The sequence below is a fragment of the Talpa europaea genome (genome assembly GCF_964194135.1).
Source record: "Talpa europaea genome assembly, chromosome: 13".
In the NCBI taxonomy this organism is placed as follows: domain Eukaryota; kingdom Metazoa; phylum Chordata; class Mammalia; order Eulipotyphla; family Talpidae; genus Talpa; species Talpa europaea.
The window spans coordinates 68,112,268-68,132,210 of record NC_140080.1 but is presented as its reverse complement, the minus strand read 5'-3'; the positions used below and the strand labels follow the sequence as shown (position 1 = coordinate 68,132,210).

Sequence of the window (19,943 nt, the reverse complement as noted above, 5' to 3'; positions counted from 1 at the left end):
CTATCAAGCTGCTGGAAGCCACTGGCCGGCCAGGGAGCTACCCACATGGCGCAGCAGACCTCTCCTTCCTCGCCTGCTGCTCCTCCAGCAGTGTATTTCAGTACATATGCCTGTTCTGCTCCCCACTCTCTCTGATGAATCCTCTAAACCGCCCCCCACACACACACCTCTGGCCTACACCCCAGTTCTTGTATGAATAAATAAATGTTTAAAAAAAGTTTGTTTATGAAATGACAGGAGTGGCTGGGAGAATCTATTCTATTCTGATTTTTTATTTTTATATTAGGTCTTCTACCTAAATATCAAATATTGATATTAGAAAAGGAATTGAAGGACAGATATTCTTAAATAAACCCTATGTATTAACATTCAAGTTTCAGAACTAAAAAGATTAATTTGGAGGTGATTATTTACTTTCAAAGTAATTGCTCTACAAAAAGACTCACTCTGGATTCTACTAATTAATGAGGGCTCCTAAGGCGTTTGACATTTAATTAATTTTAATTACAACTTTTGAGGAGTAACTCTCTAAGCAAGCCATACCTGCGTTCCCATTTGTTAATTGAAATAAGGACTGAATTATTGTATTTGGGTAATTTTGAAACTAATTGCTTTCAGTTTCATGAAGGTTATTTGTTTTTAAATGAAACCTTCTAGGCTAAGACTTTTTTTTTCAGGTCCATTGAAAGTCTCAATGATGAGAATGTTAATAATTATAGTATTCACTGGATAGATCCTGTTTCAAGTCTGCATTAGGAACCATTTCTACAAAACCACATTAATAGGAAGGTTGTATACTGTTTAGACATATGCAATGTGTATTATTCTCCTTCCTCAGAAAAGGTCTTTATTCTCTGCCCCAATGGCATGTTCTTCCAAGTCCAGGGAAGCATCATAGAATTTAAACAAGTATTCTTTTCAGAACCACTTGCCCTTCTTGTCTCCCAGTTTGCAGCCTCCTCCACCCTCCCCTGCCTCCCTCGACCCATGCTTAGATATTGGAGGCTATTTCAGACAGAGGTCTGTCTTAAGTCTTATCATCAGTGTACAAAACTGAAAGGAAACATATGCATGTGCGAATCAGGATTTTTGACTGTAGATCACATCTGTCTTGCATAATTAATCAAATAGAGGTTAATTTATTGCCATTTTGTCATTATAAAACTTGCATTTCTGTTTGGCTGAAAATGCCCCTGATGGGTACGTGACAGGGTTATGAACTCTTTGTATAAAAGCCTCTTTATAAATAAGATTTCTTAAGGCCGTAATGATTTTGTTATCTGGGAGAGGGAGTGTGGGAAGAAATGTAAAATACGGGGCAGAGGGCAGGCGGCACAGGCAAAGTTACAAAGTTCAGGGAAGCATGGTTACAAAACTCCTTTCTTCAGAGTGCTGACAATCCGAATTTGATTTTTCAGTGAAGAAAACTAATACTTTGTAAAGGTGAGTCCAATGTCACAGCAAGCTCCCCTATAATTATGTTTTCTGAATCCTTGTCAACTTAGAAACCAAAGGCCCCTCCCCCACTCTGAGTTTGTTCAGATCTCTTTAGGACCAGCCCACACTCACACAGCCTGATCTTTGAGATGGGAGATTTTCACCCTCGGGCTGTGGCTGTGGATAGTAGAAGGAAGTACATGGCTGCTTAGCAGACGTCTCCAGATCCATTGTCTTGACTAGTGCTATGAAATTGGTGGGGTTTCCCCCCCCAAAAAAAATGAATAGACAAAGAACTTGTCACAAGCATTCCATCTACTTCTCTTAAACTGTCACTTGGCCCAGTTTGTGAAGAGTGAGGAGTTGTAGGAAACAAAACTTTGCAAAAATATTATACCCAAAAGTTGTCCCCATTTCCAGACTAAGCTGTTGCATAAATCCTTGGTGTATCTTGTTTCTTGTATTCTTTTAATACCCAGGAAATGTCAGGGAAAGATAATGTCCCAGGAGAAAGTAGCTCATAGGTGATATGTGTAAATATTCCAGCTGTATGTACAAAGCTTGTATTTGTGTCCTTCAAACATTTATATGTCACCTGGGTTCCAACCATGCAGTAATGAATTTTGTGCTTTTTTAATTTCTCATGTATTATTTTTAAGATGTGAGTATTTAGGTAGAAGACCTTGTTTTCCATTTTTACAAGTGATTCATCTTTTGCTCCAACAGAGTTAGAGATGTAGTGAGTAAGGAAGGGAAAAGGTGGCTAACTGCACATTCCAGGCATGAGGAAATCAGGTGACTCTGGACAGTATTCTGAGAATACAGGTGTTTGCTTCGACGGCGTATATACTGAAAATACGGTATTAATACTGTATGATACAGTATAAATACTGAAAAAACATTCTGTAATGCATGACCAAAGATTGGAGTTGGGTTTTTTTTTTTGTTTTTTTTTTTAAAGATTTTATTTATTTATGCATACAAGAACTGGTTGGTGGAGTTGGGTTTTGACTTTGTTCACTTTTACTTAGAAGCATTGGACTTTCCCACTTACTCCACTGAGTGTGTTCCATCTTTGCTCCAGCTGTTAGATAATAAGCTGCCATTCATTTCTTTTCTCCCTTTACTTGGCCAGCAATGACCTGGCAGGAAAATGAACAGAGAGCTCAGGTCCCAGAGTCAATGTGCGCTCAATCTCTGGATTCCATGTGCGTGCAAGTACACACCCAGGCACGTTTTTCTACCATCTTCCTTCACAAAAAAAAAAAAAAAAAAAAAAAATACCATGCTTCCTTCAGCCCACTATTCCTTTCTAACAGCTCTGTCTCCCCTTCCTCTCCAGCCAGGGTTCTTAAAAAGAGTGTTCTTCCCTCTCTAACTGTCCCCACACCTCCTGGGCTAGCTTGCACTCATTGAAACCTAACCTCTGCTCCCCTCACTTGACTCACACTCTATTTGCTAAGATCCCAGTGATCTGCTGGCTATCTCCAACCTTCCAGACCTTTCCTGACTTTCTGACATCCTTCCATCTCTACCTGGTTGCTCTGCCGCCATCCCCACTTCGTTTTCTCTGACACCATGTGGGGTCCTGTGAGCAGTAAACTGTGGCCCCTGGTGTTGCCCCTTTATCTCCTCTTCTGCTTTTCCCTTGGGCGGGGAGGGGGGTGGGGAGCGGTTGTCAACCTTCTTCATATGTTATCTGGGAGCCCAGTGCTGTTATGACTTCAGATTCCACCAGTAGAACATGGAGCTCCATCTCAATATGAAACAGATCTTGCTTCCTCCCAAGCCCTGTTCTCCTTCAAAGCTTCTGTTTGATAAAACAGTCTAGTCTAAGTGCCCAGACCAGACATCATTCTGGTAGTTTTTTCATGCCTTTGTATCCTCATAATTCCTTCTTCTTAAGGCTTCTTCATAACTTATAATTTCCAATGAATTTGTTCTTTTCCTCCATGTTGAATAAACCCATGGTTCTCCCACTAACCTTTGCTCATACTATTATTGAATGGCCGATTTAATATGTGTCTCCCTTCCTCACAACCAATTTCATGAGTTACTCTTTCTTCTCTACTCGACACTAACTCAAGTAGTAGGTGATAGGCACTCAGCATATATTTTAACAAATAAATATGAAAATGGCGTTAATGCCATATAAAGGGAAAGAAACAGTGGGCATAGATGGTGTCTATAAGCCCAGGTGTTAGCCCCAAGACACACACTTCTACAGCTTACTCAAGACGCCACAATTAAATTATACCCACATGTCAGCTGCTAGTCACTGTGACTCTGTCCTGTAGACTAAAGAGAAGACCAGTCCTAGAAAAAGCAGAACTCACAATTTCTACCTTTCAGTAACTTGGCTTTAATATATAGCGCTGGGTTAGCAGTATGCTTTGTGAATACCAAGCAGAGTTGTTTGGATCCTGGCTAGCGTTATCTTACCTCTGGTAAGAATTGAATCATTGAACATTTTAGAAAAGGGAAAGTTTTGCTGTGTAGAAGCAAGGATGAAAGAATTATGTTGGAAAGAAAAACTTTAGGCCAGAGAATTACTTGTGAATCAAGGCTCTGGGTACAGATGGAGGTCAGCTCACCCTTCTGCCACCTGAATCCAGGTTGTGCTCACTGACTGTCTCATAGGTAGAGGTGCCAGGAGTTCCTCTGAGCACCCAAGAAACTCAAAGCCAGAAATTACCTGTAGCAAAGGTCACCTGTAATCTGCAGTGGATGGTAATAGTTGCCTCAAACAGCACACCAAGGCAAGAAGAGGTCACCATCTCCTAGATGGTGGCTTTGCCCCTGTGTGTCCACTTTCCATTCCTTTGTGCCCCATGTCTGGCATGGGGCCAGGGACACATAAATAATTGCTAAATGATGCATGAAAAAAAAAAGCGGGATCCAAACAACTCTCACTTGGGACCAGTATTTGGAGATTTATTTAGATAATCCAGGTATCTCCCTCCCTCTACCGCTCTGGAAGTTCAGTCTTCAATGCTGCGTTGGAAAAGACAAAGACTACTGCACCAGGCACCGTTTGTGCTGCTGTATCCTTATTAAGAATAGTAATCACTCGGGGGTGCTGACAGTATAAGCCAGTTGAGAAATCACATTCTTGTCTTTTCACTAATATATTGTTGAGTGCAGTGGGATTGGAATTGACTGTGTCATTCATTCCAGATTCTGCTGGTACCTTTTTCCCCTAGATTGACACTTGTATGAGGAAACAAGAAAAGTAACAGTCTGCCCAAATGACTTGTCAATAACAATTTCCACATGAAAATATAACAGCCATTCTTATGGTAAATTTGTTGTATTTCCGGTGACATCTGTTAGCTTCTACCTGGCACTCTGGGTGATACTATGTACCAGAGGTGCCAAATCTGAATTCTTGCCAGCCACAGGACAACCGTGACAGCCCCTACCACTTTCTCCTTGAAGCTTATGGAGTATACAGGGGGACAGTAAATGTAAACATTGTGCTAGCAGAGTTCAGAAACAGCTAACAGTTCTGGTGATGACTTGCCACAGTCCCCGGCCAAGCTGGTAATAGGTGGGGTTTAGGAACTGGCACTTAGTTGATAATGGGTAGAAAGAACCAAAGCAGAGAGGACGGGAAGGCACAGGTGTGTTAGGTACCTAAACCCACAAGGTTGGAGGGACCTGTGTGCTCATGCAGAGAAATAGTGAGAGAAGTTAGTAGAAAGGTGAAATAAAGTAGAGTCATTTCTTTTTGCTAGAAGAAGAACTGACTGCAGAGGGCCTCTTGCTAGACTGCAAGAGGGCCTCTTGCTAGACTCTTTGCTAGACTGCAGAGGGCCTCTTCAGAAGGCAGGGGAGGTCTGTCTCCAGAATCAGAAGGGGCCACTGGAATGGGAAGCAACATGATGAAAGCCACATGCTGAGACTCCTAGAAGGAATACGCTGAAAATGTAGCACTTAAAAGTAAAATGGAAATAGGGTGATTGGTCCTCTGGTCTTGTAAATTGTCTTTTACTTTCGGACAGATTTCAAGTACAGCTACATTCTTTTTGGATGTACATGTCCAAGTTGAACCAATCAAGAAACAAAGAAAAGTAGAATGATTGCTGTTGTAAGAGCTAGGAAGGAAGATGGTACAATAAACCCTCACTGTTTAGAACTTTTGAACCCCAAAATGTGTACATTCTGCCAAAGCATGTACTTTTTTCCATAAAATGCTGTGAAATCTGACTTCATTTGAGCAGCCAAATTCACAGCAACAGGGAACTGTGGAGCTGTGTCTGGGGGTCATCAGCCACGCCTACCACAAAGGCTGCCTCTCACGTGAACCTGCCTGGGAGGAACCAAGCCACTCATTTTTCGCCTCCACATAAGTACAATTGAATTCCTATCATGGACCTGGTCCCCTTTGAGTCTTTTTGTTTTGAACTACCTTTTCCCCAAAAGGTATTTCAAATAAGCCTAGTTTCTTTCCCTTTGAATTCACATGATTATACCCAAACTGCCCTCAGCACAGTGGAAAAAAGGTTTTCTCTGACTTGATACTAATATCCATTCACTGACCACTTCATCTCCTAAGATTAGGAATCTCATGCAGACATGCTATCCTTTAACTCTCCTCAGGAGTCACGTGGCCACCCCCAAAGTCTCCTGTATTTCAAATGCTATTTGAAATTCAGCTGTAAAGCACTCCCAGTTGGCCATGGAATTCATCACACCAGGTCCTATCACCCACAAATGCTGCTCTTCACCCCGCTGTCCACCTCCTCTCCTAGGGGAAACTTTAACTTTCATGGGAGCTGCAGAGCCACCTCTAAGTGACCTTAAATGCTTGGGGTGGTTATAAAAACAGGCAGAGAGGAGTTCCCATGGGTCATAGTCAACTCCAGTGCCTTTCTGTCTGCCAAAACCAAGGCCAGCTGGTTATTTTAAATGAAAATGCATATTGTCATTGTCACCTCGGCATGCTGTAATTGACATCTGTCAGCCGTCCCTAACGAAACATCTTATGTCATGACTAATTCCACAATTAAGAAAATTCTAAATTCAGCATGGAGCCGTGTTTCCCTCATGCACCTCTCTAACCCAACATTGACAAGTGATTGTATGCATTTTAGAAATTAAAATGTTAATCGACAAGCTCCTTATTTTCCCACAGTTTCTAAGACTTCTCTGACAATAAGAATAATAGGAACCAAGTACTTCTGTAATAAAGTTACACCCATTCATCCTAGATTCGTAGAAAAGAAACACAGTTGGCTATGGTACAATTAATCTGCTTGAACAAGAAGGAAGATGACACAACATATTAGTGACTTTCTTTTATAGTCTGTATGTTCCCCCAAACACCAGGGAGTGGGGTGACCCAGCCGGAGCTTGATTGTCCTGGTTGGTTCTCTGGTTCTCAAGAAGAGAAGAGCCTGGAAGAGCCCCCTGGGTGGTTGGACAGTCCTCTCTCTGCCTTATTCAGGCATCATTTCCTCGCAGATTGTTCTGCAGCCATCCACTCCCACCACCTTTTTAAAAGCTCAAAATGGGAAAACCTGTCACTTTTTGGGAAGATCTGTTGCTCTGAATATTTGTTTTTTGCCTAAAAGCTTCTCCAGATTAAAAATAAATAAATGTATCCAATGATCCCTGTTACCAGGGCCACTGGCCTTTGGGTAGAGCCGAGATCCGCGGCCACAGGGGAAGTGCAGCAGGTGGCACTTTTTAAATTGCTCCCACTTCACTTAAAAGTAAGGTCTGCTGAGTCACACAGGTTCTGTGACTTTTGCAGAGCCTTGGTTTTATCGGGCAGGTGAGTCGGGCCTGGGGATCCAGTTAGAGGCCCACGTGCAGAGTAGGCAGTAGAAAATGCAATGTGATGTGAACCCATTTCATTTGGTCACAAGCAAAGCTTAGCAAAGCTAATGGAAGCTTCCTGTGTCATTGTCTTTATTACCTCAGAGCTGGTAGGACAGGCATTGAAGGCAGAAGTGAAAAAAAATGGGGGGAACATGGCCTAAAAACAGGCAAGGGCATTTTTGACAGTCAGAATTGGCTCTAGGTTTACCTGTGTGGGTTAAGGGTGGCCTAGCAGAACCTGGTATAAACTGCCCCCTGCTGGCTGACATGGAGAAGTACACTTAAAAATAAACAACCTGAAGTCCTTCAGTGAATGGAAAATGAGGAGTGATGTCATGCAGGGTCTCGGATGCCGTGGACATCTCATGCACCCTAGATCCTCTCTACCGTGATGATGAAGGGAGAAGGGAAAGGGTGGAGACAGTTCTTAGAAAAAAAGTATTAATTTTTTGGATTTGGACAGTTTCCTCATTACTCGATCTGGAGCCTTGTGTCTCAAGCTTGGTCTGTGATCCATCAGTATCACCCCAACTTCTTAGAATTGCAGACTCTCAGACCCCCCCACCTCAGTCCACTGAACATGAGCTGACAGGGGCTTTAATACTGAGAAGGTCCACTATTCCCTCAGGTTTGGATCAAATCTAATTTGATGGGAGCAGTGAATGAGCACAACTCAATGGGCGAGTTTAACCCTCTATTAAAGATCATGATTGCTTACATCCTTATTTTCTTAAATATTTTCTTAGTCCTCACCTATTCACGCCTTCTTTAACTTGCCATGTTTCACCTTACCTGCTGTATTTCAGCAGCTTTTGCCCAGCAGCGTCTTTCACAGCAGCCTGTCCCGGCAAGTACGTGACAGGTATCGATTTTCCCTGACAGCCTCTGTCTCCCATCATCCTTGTTTGCTCAGTCTTCTCTCTCCCCGCCCTCACGTCCCCTGCAGTTACTGTTTTAGGAGTAGTGACTTGACCCTTCAGGATTGAGCTGCCCTGTGGCCTTGTCAGTCTGTTGCTAACCCAGAGTGTTCTTTTCTGCGCCAGGTCAGGGAAGAATGCCGGCTCCTGAACGCCCCACCTGTTCCACCCCGAAGCGCAAAGCCTTTGTCCACAAGTCCCTCCATCCCTCCTCGCACTGTCAAGTCAGCGCGGCAGCAGACTCGCTCTCCCAGCCCCACCTTGTCCTACTATTCTTCAGGGCTGCACGACATGTAAGTCTTCCTGCCAGGGTCCCTGCAGCACGACTCTTCCCATCAGCCAGGTCACAGGTTCTTGAGAAGTCTCAGGGCAGCTGTGATCCAGGCCAGTGGTGAGAAAAGAAATCTTTCCCCTTTTTTGCCCCCTTAATTTTACTGGAAGAGCATGATGGAAGCCTTGCTGATTTGGAGCTAGGATGGAGGAGCTAGCATCCTAGTACCAGATAGTCTGTGAGGAATTCAGAGATAAAGGCCAAGTGGATTCTCCTAGAAGCAATCCATTGACCACATCATTCTCACAAACCAGCATCTAGTTCTCTCCGCTTTGACTTGAACCAACACAACTAGGCAGACAGCACCTTCGGCCAGGGGCTGGAATTGAAGGGCCTATTGGGATTCTGCTCGGAATTTCCACAGTGGACCCTTCTTGGCCATCATGGTGTGGCTACTTCTTCTGGCACTGTGAGCATGTTCTTTTGCAGTGCAGCTCATCCCATGGTTGGTAAATGCCACTGACTGTCTTTACAAATCTTTTGTTATATCAAATTGAAGTTCATCTCCATGTAACTTTCTATTTCTTATGTCTAGAAAAACAAATATAAATCACAGTCCATTCCTCTTTGTCTGCCTGTGAAAATTTAAAGTCAGCATTGCTCTGAGTCTCTTCTTCAAAAGACAGAGCCACAGCTTCATCAGCTGTTTCCCCTGATGTTACTGCCTCGTCCCCCACTTTTGAGTACATGCTCATCACTGTCCCTCTTAAAATACTACCTCAGAACTGAACGCACTACTCCACATAGGAATTTTGTACCTTAAAGGGGTCTCCTTACAGGTGTTTTTTTTACTTATTTTGTTTGTTCTCTGGACATTAAAATTCTTGTTAATGTTACACAATTGTACAAAAATCAAAGCATGCATAAGCATTTTATTTGAGGCATTTCTTCCTACCTCTTTGAATGGAAAAAGTCATCAGTGTTGGTGATATAGCGCAAGGTGGCAAGCATGAGATGCCCACTTCCCCCTGCTGTGCAGACATCACTGATCCCTCACAGAACCTCCTGGTGAAAACCCAAACGTGACAAATGAATTTTTCTCTTCATAAAGATCCATGCACTCACCAGCATGGATTTTTTTTGGTAGTTAAATACATATATAAATATACTTGCCATTTGCTCTGTAGCATTTTAAAGCATTATGTACATATCCATAATTAGCCTTGTATTTTCATAATTTATTATATTTAAAATTTAGTAACTTTTAAGTAATGTGACTTAGTAATTTCATTTTTGGAGCAATTTTAGGATTTAAATAATGACATAATTATTTGTTAAATTTAGTGATTTAATAATTTTTTAAACCTGATGAGGTTAGCAGGTACTTTATAGAATTCATGGTATGAAATTTATTTGTTTCTCTAACTACAGTTTTCTACTTGGAAGTGACATCTATGGGATAAAAAAAGGTTTGAAATTTGGCCCTTTTTTTCCCCTCTTGACTAATCTCTTTCTGTGTTTGCTTTTAAGCAGCGTTACTAAAAGCGACCCAAGCCCTTCTGAAAGTGCTCCTGTGTCCTGCTACCCGTGTAACCGAATGAAAACTGAGTCTGTGGACCTAAAGTCCCCGTTTGGAAGTCCCTCTGCTGAAGCACTCTCCTCCAGGCTCTCATGGCCTAACCATTATTTGGGAGCCTCAGAGAGCCAGACTAGGAATGACTTCCTGCTGGAGCCAAGCAGGAGTTACAGTTATCCTAGACAAAAGACACCAGGCACACCAAAGAGAAACTGCCCAGCACCTTGTGATCTTGATGGCTGTGAACCCCCGGCCAGTCCACCCTGCTCAGTCACTGCAGAATCCAGTAGTAGCATTGCTGGTTGTCCCAAGTCAGCCAGCTATTCTCTGGAGAGCACAGATGAGAAAACTCTTGCAGCTGGCACAACAAAGCAGAGTATTTCATGCCCTGCCTTACCCCCCAGGGCCCCAAAACCAGTAGAAGAGAAAGCCACCTCTGAAACTTCTCCTTTGCCTCTGAAAATCGATGGTGCTGAGGAAGATCCCAAGTCTGGGTCACCAGACCTCCCTGAGGACCAGTACTTTGTCAAAAAGGGCGTGCAGGACATCTTCTCTGTCTCCTACCCTTTCTCATCTCCGCTCCACCTCCAGCTGGCCCCCAGGTCCTGTGGAGATGGCTCCCCCTGGCAGCCACCCGCTGACTTGTCGGGACTCTCTATAGAAGAAGTGTCCAAGTCGTTAAGGTTTATCGGTCTGTCTGAAGACGTCATATCATTTTTTGTTACCGAGAAGATTGATGGGAATTTGCTTGTTCAACTAACAGAAGAAATCCTCTCAGAGGATTTCAAATTGAGCAAACTGCAAGTGAAGAAAATAATGCAATTCATTAATGGCTGGAGGCCCAAAATATAGCCAAATAACCCCAGCTAGTATTGAACAAAACTGTTAAATTTGTGTGCTAGTAGAGGTGGGCTGGGACACAATTTCATGGGGTTTTTTGTTTTGTTTTTTTGCACTAAAAACTTTCTCTGTAAATAGGGATAAGAGAAACTCTCACTATGCAGATTATGCTTTTGAATGGTGAACAGGCTATTTTGTACATCAATAAAATGCTGTACAGAACACTTGGAGGTGTGCCTTGTACGTCACTCAACACTCAACAGCTGCTAAAAGACAAAAGGCATGTTCGGAGAAATAATTTCTTGTCCAAGTAGGTTTATACAAGAAGGTGTGATATTTATTTCAAAATAGCCAAAGCTGAAAGACATAAGAATCTTAAAAAAGAAAAAAAAAAAACACTTTTGAACAATAATTTCCCTCCTTGGGGAGAATTGACTTTAGACAACTCTATTCTGTGCTCTGTCGTTTGGATTGCTTAATGCTAATTGTTTTATGACTCTTGTGCCTGAAATTGTTAGTGATATGAAATGACACTTTAATGTTATGTGCTTGGTGGGGATCTTTTCATCAAAAGGCATTCTCCAAAAGTCATGTTCATAGAAGATATATGATGTTCTTAGAAATAATACAAATCATGACCACAGTAATTTATCTGTAACTGCTGCTAATTTTATTAAGCAGAGAAAATAAAACATATATATACATATATATACACAATGAAAATGTATATGTTTTAAACAATGAGCCTGATATTTTAGATAATATCAGTTCACTTTCAAATATCCATTGAGATTTGGGGCCATTAACTAAGTTGACTCTCTTAGGAAGAGTGGATAGAAATAATTCCAAAGATTCTCAATCCTCCCCCGCTGAAGCAAAGTCTTAGTAGACTTCATTCCAGAAAACCTGGAACAAGTCAGTGGAGACTGCATGAAGAATTAAGTTTGGTTTTAATCCCATGTGGGTCTGCATTTTGCCTGTAATGTTCCTATGCTAATGTCTGGGGAAATGACAGTTTCTGTCAAGGATAATTCTTCTTGGGTTGAGGGTCTTCTTTTCCTGGTGACAGAGTGAGAGATCTGTTCTCTGTGTCCTGTGCTTTAGGAGAGCTCAGAAATCAGATCATCTGTTATTGTATGTGCTATGTCTGTTGAATAATTTTTAAAGTATCAATAAGTACTTGTTTAGATCATAAACCTCTTCTTTCCTCTCTTCCAAAGGAAATGCATTACTACCATTCTCTTATTTCAGGAATTTCAGGATATTCTGGCAGTTTTGCCAAATGTGATTCAGTATTCCAAAGTATAATCGCATTCTTGACTTTTTGAAGGAACATAAATCTTAGAAAAGTTTTAGTTCTCGGAACAAGACATTATCCTCAGCACCCCCCCATCACCCCTACACAATCCTCCCCATTCTGTCCTGGATTCTGGATGTACGTACAGCCAGGTGTCAGTGTGACTTTCAGGAGTTGCTTATATTTTAATATCTGCCCTTTCTGCTCACCAAAATAAAGAGAAATGTAAGGCATTTTGCAGACCTGTGCAATATATCTATTCCTTGGCATTAATAAGATCTTTTTAATCCATCTCATGGTATAGAGTTGAGGCAAATTGATATTTCTTCTCATTTCCATCATCTCTTTAAGGAAAAAAAAAAGGCATTTTCTCCCCTAATTTGCCTCCCAAAATGTAAATACTGCACTCTAGGTAAAAAGTACCTCATAAAAATTGTACTTTTTTACTGGAGCACCTCTTCCCAAGTTACAGGTCAGTCTGTGTAGAAATGTCCTGCCTGATGTGCGGCCATTTGGTTACTTTCATGTCTAGAAACCATCCTTCGGCTTAAGGAGCATATTCGGCAGAAACCTTAAACCTCTCAGAACTTAAAATAAAAACACTCAGGATGTGGTTGCAAAGTTGCACGTTTTCTTTGGCAAACCCATGCTGAATCCATTTTAAAACACTTCGCCCTTGCATACAATTCTCAAATTCAGGATGGACAAGTAGGGTAGATTTGGGTTTACTATGAAGGTTGCCCCACATAAACTGACTCCTTTTACCTTTTTGATTGTTCTTTTTTGAGACCTTTATACAAAATGGATTCTGGTTTTTATTTATGGCATATTTATGTCAAGTTTATAGTGACTGGTAATGTGGAGACTTCTTGAGGGCAGGAACTACAGCCTTCGTTTCATGGACTCAAAAGCTACTGGCACCTTTGATGTGCCAAGCACTGTAGTGGATGACTCAGTAAAAAAGAGCATGCCTGCCCTCGTCGAGCTCATGATGTTTATTTTTAAAATCACGGTTGCTAAACTGTGATATGTGGGTAAGAGGCATGAAGTCCTTAGGGCAGTTGGATGTATGGGAAGTTAAGTGTGTCTTTAAACAACACAGAAGGAAGAAATGGCAGTATCTATTAAAAGGTATGAAATAAGCACCACAAGACCACTAAAACTTGAAATGTGTTGGAGATAAAAAATATCACTGACTCCAACTGACTAGTATTCCTTTTTACTTATTTGGTACTTTTTTAATATTGCATTAAATATCCCCTGGCCTCTCTGAAGCCACCAATCAGCCTGCCAGTCATGAGCTGATGACTGGTCTGCAGAGGACAAGTACCCTGGCTAGGCAAGGCTGCTTAGGCGGAGAGCACCGTGAGTAAGAACATCCCTTTCCTTCTGAGAGCTTCAGTTTTACAGTGAAAAACTGTGGCTAGAAAGGCCCATGAACAGAGTCCTTTCCAACCAACCAGGTCAAGACTGAGTATGTCTTCTGGCAAGTTCTCCAAAGTCTGTGCAGTGACCGTGGTGCTTGCGGGGGAAGTGTCTGAACACAACGCTTTTTTGGGGCCTTAAATTTGGGCAAAATAATCCCCATAAAAAAATCAGCAATAAACCAAACTGAGCAGCTAACAAACAAGATGGCCCTAACTCAGGCTGGGAGGGAAAGCTCAACTACAATCAATTCCTTTTCAGACCTTCATGAAAACACTTGCATGTTCTGTCTTTAAGTTGAGCTGTTCAAGTTTATGAACTGTGAAATTTACATTTATACTCTTTCAACCCACATACACCATTCAAGTTTGTGAAGTTGCAGCGTTGCCCATTCAGTTCAATTGCAGTGTTTATTCTTGTCTCATGTACAAATTAAACAATCTAATGAGAAATATTATGACTTCATTCCAACTGTTTTCAGACATGGGCACAAATACCCTCTGCTCACATTCTAGAACGACCTGCATCCACACTGCTCCTGCATGGTGGGGGACAGGTGCAGATGGATGGAAGGGTTCTTCAATTGTTAAACATTTTGTATAACAAGTCACTCCTCATCATGCCTAAAAAGATTAACATTTCAAGTAACTAATTGGAAAGCAAAGCAGTTCTCCCAAGAACATTGTGAATGGTTCAAAGAAAACTTCAACTGCAGTCCACTAAAAAAGTTAAGTCTGTTTATTGGACACACCAGACTCTCAGAATTTATGTCCACTGTATCAATTCCCATTTGTTTCCTGGTCATACAAAGGCACTGGACTGTGAAGTCAAGAAGAGCAGATGCCTAGGGTGCAAATGATGGGAAAGTGGGGCTCTTGCAGTAAGGGGGGGTAGTGGTATGGCTGTATGGCCACTTGTTAAATCACATTGTTTAGTCTTGAAAACTCAGTGTTTTAAAATGTGTCTCATCGTAGAAGCCAGAAACAAAAGTAAATGTTTCAGTTCAAACTATATATAAATATATTCTGTAATTTTGCTGCTTTGTCTAATTTTTAGGCTATGAGTTTTGTAATGAGTTTATCAGATTATGAATTCTTTTTGTTTACAATCTCATGTAGTAGGGCTCAGATAATTTCTTAACTATAAACCTCCCACTTTCATGTCATGTTCCATTAAAATATGGTGTAAGCTAAGCCGAAAAATCGAACTCAAGTAATTAAAAATCGGGGGTGTTTTCCTTGACTTAAATGAAAATGGTGTATTCTTTTCAAAGAATTTTGTAACCATCCTTACAGTTTCTTTGCTTGGAAAACCGAGTGGTACTTCCAATTAACAGTTGCGTTACTTTACAGAGCATTATCTCATGGGCCCAGTGTGTACCTCAAATAAATATGATACGTTATGTCTAAGAAAATTCATTGTTGATTTCAATGGTTCAGATATGTCCATAAATAAAAGAGATTTTAAAAATTGTTTTTCTTGCAGTTGTTCATCAGTAAGCCAGACCTAGTACACAGCCTGCTAGAACCTCTTTCCCCATCCTCATTGAGGAGTAGAGGACTTGTCTGGGATTTTTTTTTTTTTTTTAAGACTATACAAAACGTTTATTATTTTGCACTAGGGATTTGGCCTGTTGCCAGCAGGGAGCCTCAGTGCCCAGAAACTGACAGCCAGAACCAATCACTTCAAGGTGGGCACTTGGGGGTGGAGGTCCAGGCAAAAGCCTCCAAGAAAGCCCTCCTGTGGCCCAGGCCCTCCTCCCGCAGGAGGAAGGTTTAGTGGGGCCGGCAGGCTACCCTGCTCCTAAGAGGCCTCTGGCAGGTGGATCTGTGTCTGGTAGAGGGAGGAGGCCTCTGGGTAAAAGGCAAGTTCTGAAGTGATCCTTAATGCTGCAAATGTACTTTGTATTAAGGGATAGAAAACTATGGCTATTGTAGAAGCTGGAATCTAGATAACCTGATGACATTCATAGGACATCAGTGCCTGTGTCGTCAAGAATTAGACTAAAAGACAAATATAGATGAATCGTGAGCTGTAAAAATAACATTTCATATAGGGAAAAGAATACTGCAAACTCATGTGTCTGGCACAGATGCAGTTTATATCACCAGAACTGGCATGGACAGAGAGGAGAAATACTTGGGGAGAGCAAGAAAAGTCACACACATTCAGCATGCTATGACATCATGGTAACTTACAAAGAAGATGATGAGTGACAAGTGGAGGCTGCTTAGAAGATTCTATTGTACTCCAACTGGCATGAAATCGTTTCCCAACTTTTATGCCTGATACCTTCCTATCTTCTACTGCCTAAAGCATCCCTAAATCACTCACTCCATCTTGAAGTCTTCAACCCTTCAGCCCTCTTCACTGAGATGAAAGCTGCAACTAATTCACTTTCCTGGATTTCAGAGATGTGCTTTGGAAAAACCTTGACACAATGGCTAAAATGTCCAAGATTCTACCTCCAGATCCTAGAGGAACTTATACTTCAGATACACTAGGACATTTGACACCCTTGAATTGGATAATGAAAAGTAAATTTGAGTTTAGAATCAAATATCTTCCAAAATCTACATATCAGAGATTAGGAAAAAAACAAATAATTGAAAACAAACTTTCTGTTAAGATGCTGCCGGCCCCACCTGAGCTGGCCAGCCCTGCTCAGCTATGGAACACCCTGCAGTTACCATCCCCCATGCTGACTAGGTCTTCCTCCTCTGCGTGTCCCTCCCTGCTGCCTTGTAATATAATTACAAATTAAACAGTTTTTGGTATCAGGACGTCTGTCTTCACTGGTCTAGCTTCAAAAGTAGATAGGACTTGAGGGTCTGCTGAATGCCACCACATTCCAGGGGGGCGCCCACCTTTGTGCCACACAGATCAGGACGCAGCTGCAGTCAAGGGAAGGACATCATAAAAATCATAAAATCTATGAGTAGAATAAAAGAGATGAACTGATTTAGAGCTCTCAGGTGGAGTTGGCACAACTTGCCAATGAATGAATTTTTCTTTTTGCAGTTTAATGAAACCGATGGCTTCAATTTTTTACTAGATATAAAATGAACTAAAAAAAGATCTGGTGGCTTCAATTTTTTACTAGATATAAAATGAACCCAAAAAAGATCTGTGTGTTCCCATGACTCACATTTTGGCTTTAAAAGACAGACTATTGAAGAGTAGTAGATGAGACTGAATGAGCTACAAGTGATCTCAGAACAACAGGCAGTGGTGGGTGGAGATAAGAGCCCATTTCTGTGTGTTCAGGAGCGCAGCTGCCAGGACACTGCAACCCTCGGGAATCCATCCACTGACAGGTCACGGAAGGTTAGAGCCAGCGGGAAACTTCGAAGTGATCTGGTCCAACCTCTAAACTTTAGAGGAAACCCGTGCAGGGTACGTGACTTTGCTCAGACACTGGTTTGTGACAGGATCAGAACTAGAAGTAAAATGTCCTGGCTCCCCAATTTGTACTCTTCCATTACAACACTGCCTCCCAATTTCCTTGGCTTTTAACTTTTAAGAATAACATGTAATGGTTTCTTAGTTTAACTTCTCTTTCTTTTAAAACCAAAAACAATAGTAGACAATCTTGAATTGATGTTTCCCAGTTAATGGGTGGAAATCTAGAGAAATCTCTGCTGATAATAAAAGAAGGCTCTGAGCACGTCATCTGATTTTAGATCAAAATAAATGACTCACTGGAGATGTTTAATGAGACAAGCTTATTTTCACAGAGACACACACATCTTTCATCCCTATTCAGGGAAGCCCCTGGGAAGTTTATTGAACCTTAGTAGGGAAGCACCTGTAGTACTAAACACGGCCACGGGGTGTCAGGCTTTTCCAACCAGCTCATAACCACCCAAGCATTGCTCGTCAACTCTGTGGGACTGAACATCCAACGGTGAGACAAGGACCAGGACAGAGCAAAAATTTAAATCCAGCCTTACTGAAAGTCTCTCTACCCTCTCTCATTAGTCACTTTTCCACTTTCCTTAGTTAGTCAAAGGCTTGAGAATCCTCAGGTTGTGGAAACAAACCGCGAGAAGAGATTCTCAAAAAGATAAGGAATTTGAAAGTAGGTCACTGTACAGTTTTTTCAAGCCAGATATCCACTGAGAAAGAGGGTAGAGGAATTTTTAAAGTATAAAACTGAATTTTTTAGGTTTTTTTTTATTTTTTACATCATTGTTCATTTTTAAACAATATTTGCTTCCCCCGCCCCCCCCAGGGTTAGTAAAAAATAAATAAAACTTAAAAATTCAGAGGCAAAAAAAAAAAAAAAATACAAAAGCCCAAAGACATGCCAGAGCGCCATACACTAGAATGATGATAATATAATAAAAACTTTTCATTTGCAAAAAATAAAATAAAATAAAATAAAAACTACCATTTGCTCGAAGTTCCTAAAACATATATATATATATATATATATACACATATATATATGTATATATATGTATATATATAAAACTGACCGGTCAAACACCTTGTCCATTCTTGGCTGTGAGTCTCTAGAATTTTGAAAGCGAATAGTCCAAATGGTCAGAAGTTCTTGGGTAAAAACAGTTGTCCTTTACCTTTTTAATTGCATTGGTTGATTTTGAGCTACAAAACCCTCAACCAGAAACAAAATCAATCAAGTATAATTATACTACCACTGATTTTCAAGTTAAGATTGAGACAGCACATCTCCTTCAATCTGCCCCACCTTAAAACTCAAACCATGAAAACTATTTAATTGATCCTAGAAGAAAGAACAGAGAAATCCTAACAAAGAGAATGTCAGACTTGCGTTTTCTCACAAATGTTTATGCTTCATCCTTATGCTTTTACTCCTTTCAGTAACACAAACATTGATAAAATAAGTCTCTTTTCCAATTCAACTTTTAAGAGAATGACTGATTTTTACAAATCCAGTAAACTAGCAATAATCTCAGTTTTAGTTTTGATTACTATCTTAAAACAGTATCATTGCCAATAGAAGTTTCCAAATAACCTTAATTCTTTTTATCACATTTAAATGGATTTGTGCATAGGAGTCATGGAAAATTGTGATTGTTCAGAGAGTGGACTCCAGGTCATGAAATATTGTTTTTCCCATTTTAAAGTAGTCTGTTCTGGTTACATGTTTCTTCTTATGTTCCCCTTGTACTATGTATGAAGACCCTCATTTTCAGTTTCTGCTGTGAAGACTGTAGTTATGCCAGTTCTATATATGCTTCCTATTTGCCCTAATCTAAAGCTGAAAAAGTCTAGTGATGCAAATTATCATTTTCCTATAGAAGTAAATGCAATCTTGAGAGGTCATGTGACTGATTTTCTGTCCTTAAGCCAGAATCACTCATGAACCTCCTTGGTCTCAAAATCTAAGTCCTGAAAAGGACTTCAAAGATCCTCTCTCCCTGTGATGATCTATTCCTGTGTGTACAGATCTCCAGAGCAGAAGGTCCCATTCCTAAATTAAATAGTCTTAGTTCTTCCTTCTTCACCTCATTTGCAACTTAAACTGTCCACCCAGTTTTATGGTAGGTCAGTTATTTCTCAATTTTTTTTAAGTTCACCCATTGTGAATTGAGTCATTTTCTGTCATGTTCTCTCTGGTGTAAAGACTATTTTCTTTCTAGTCTCCTATAATAAGAATAGCACTTGAGTTGTCACCAAGGATTCAGCACTGTGTATGCTAGTTATCTGGGGCACAATTTGGAGAAGTAAAATTTCCCTCTATTGATTAACCCGGATAATAGAATGATATGGAATCTCTTTTTTACTGACAGACAGAAAAGGCCACCTACAGAGCTATTACAGTAACTTTTAAAATACAGACCCACGAGTCAGTTTCTCACCGATAGTTTATTTGAGAGGTTAAATAAATCACCGAACTTTCAGAAATAACTGACCGTAAAAGAACAGTTTGATATATGGAACAGGAAAATAAAGTACATGTTCTCCTTATTCTGTTAGTTATTAGGTGTATGACCCCAGAATTATACTCATGAGGAAACAATGCTGTTGTTTAATGCTTGCTGGCTTCTTTGAGAGACACATTGTTTTCCTTTTACTGCATTGCCAATATGGGCCTTTTTTAAAGCATCTGTTTCCCATAATAGGTTTTGTACCTTCCTGTCACCTGTGTCAGGTGTGATTTTGGTGGAGGAGGATTAAGAACATGTCAGTAATGAATGTTTGAGATTTGGTTCTTAGCACATGCCCAGCAATTCCAGAGCCATGTGCCAGATTGTGGGTTATCCACTACCAGACTCTGCATTTTCTAACTGCAACCCCTATAACAAAAAGCATGGTGTAAATTTAAGGTGTGCAATGTGATGGTTCATACATTTGTATATTACA

At 40.8% G+C, this 19,943-nt stretch overlaps 1 protein-coding gene across 2 annotated transcripts in view; it reads left to right on the top strand.

Moving 5' to 3' along the window:
* The window catches only part of GAREM1 (GRB2 associated regulator of MAPK1 subtype 1), a gene marked incomplete at its 3' end in the record, with an annotated part of 180,435 nt that extends 169,556 nt beyond the window's left edge, over positions 1-10,879 (top strand). Inside the window, exons 5-6 of one of the 2 annotated variants that reach the window (XM_084252102.1) lie at positions 8,307-8,473; positions 9,985-10,879. In XM_084252102.1, coding sequence (XP_084108228.1) covers positions 8,307-8,473; positions 9,985-10,879 — 1,062 coding nt within the window. Of the gene's footprint in view, positions 1-8,306; positions 8,474-9,981 lie in introns of both variants that reach the window. The other variant, XM_084252101.1, reaches the window with a different exon arrangement.
* Between the last annotated feature and the right edge of the window lie 9,064 nt (positions 10,880-19,943).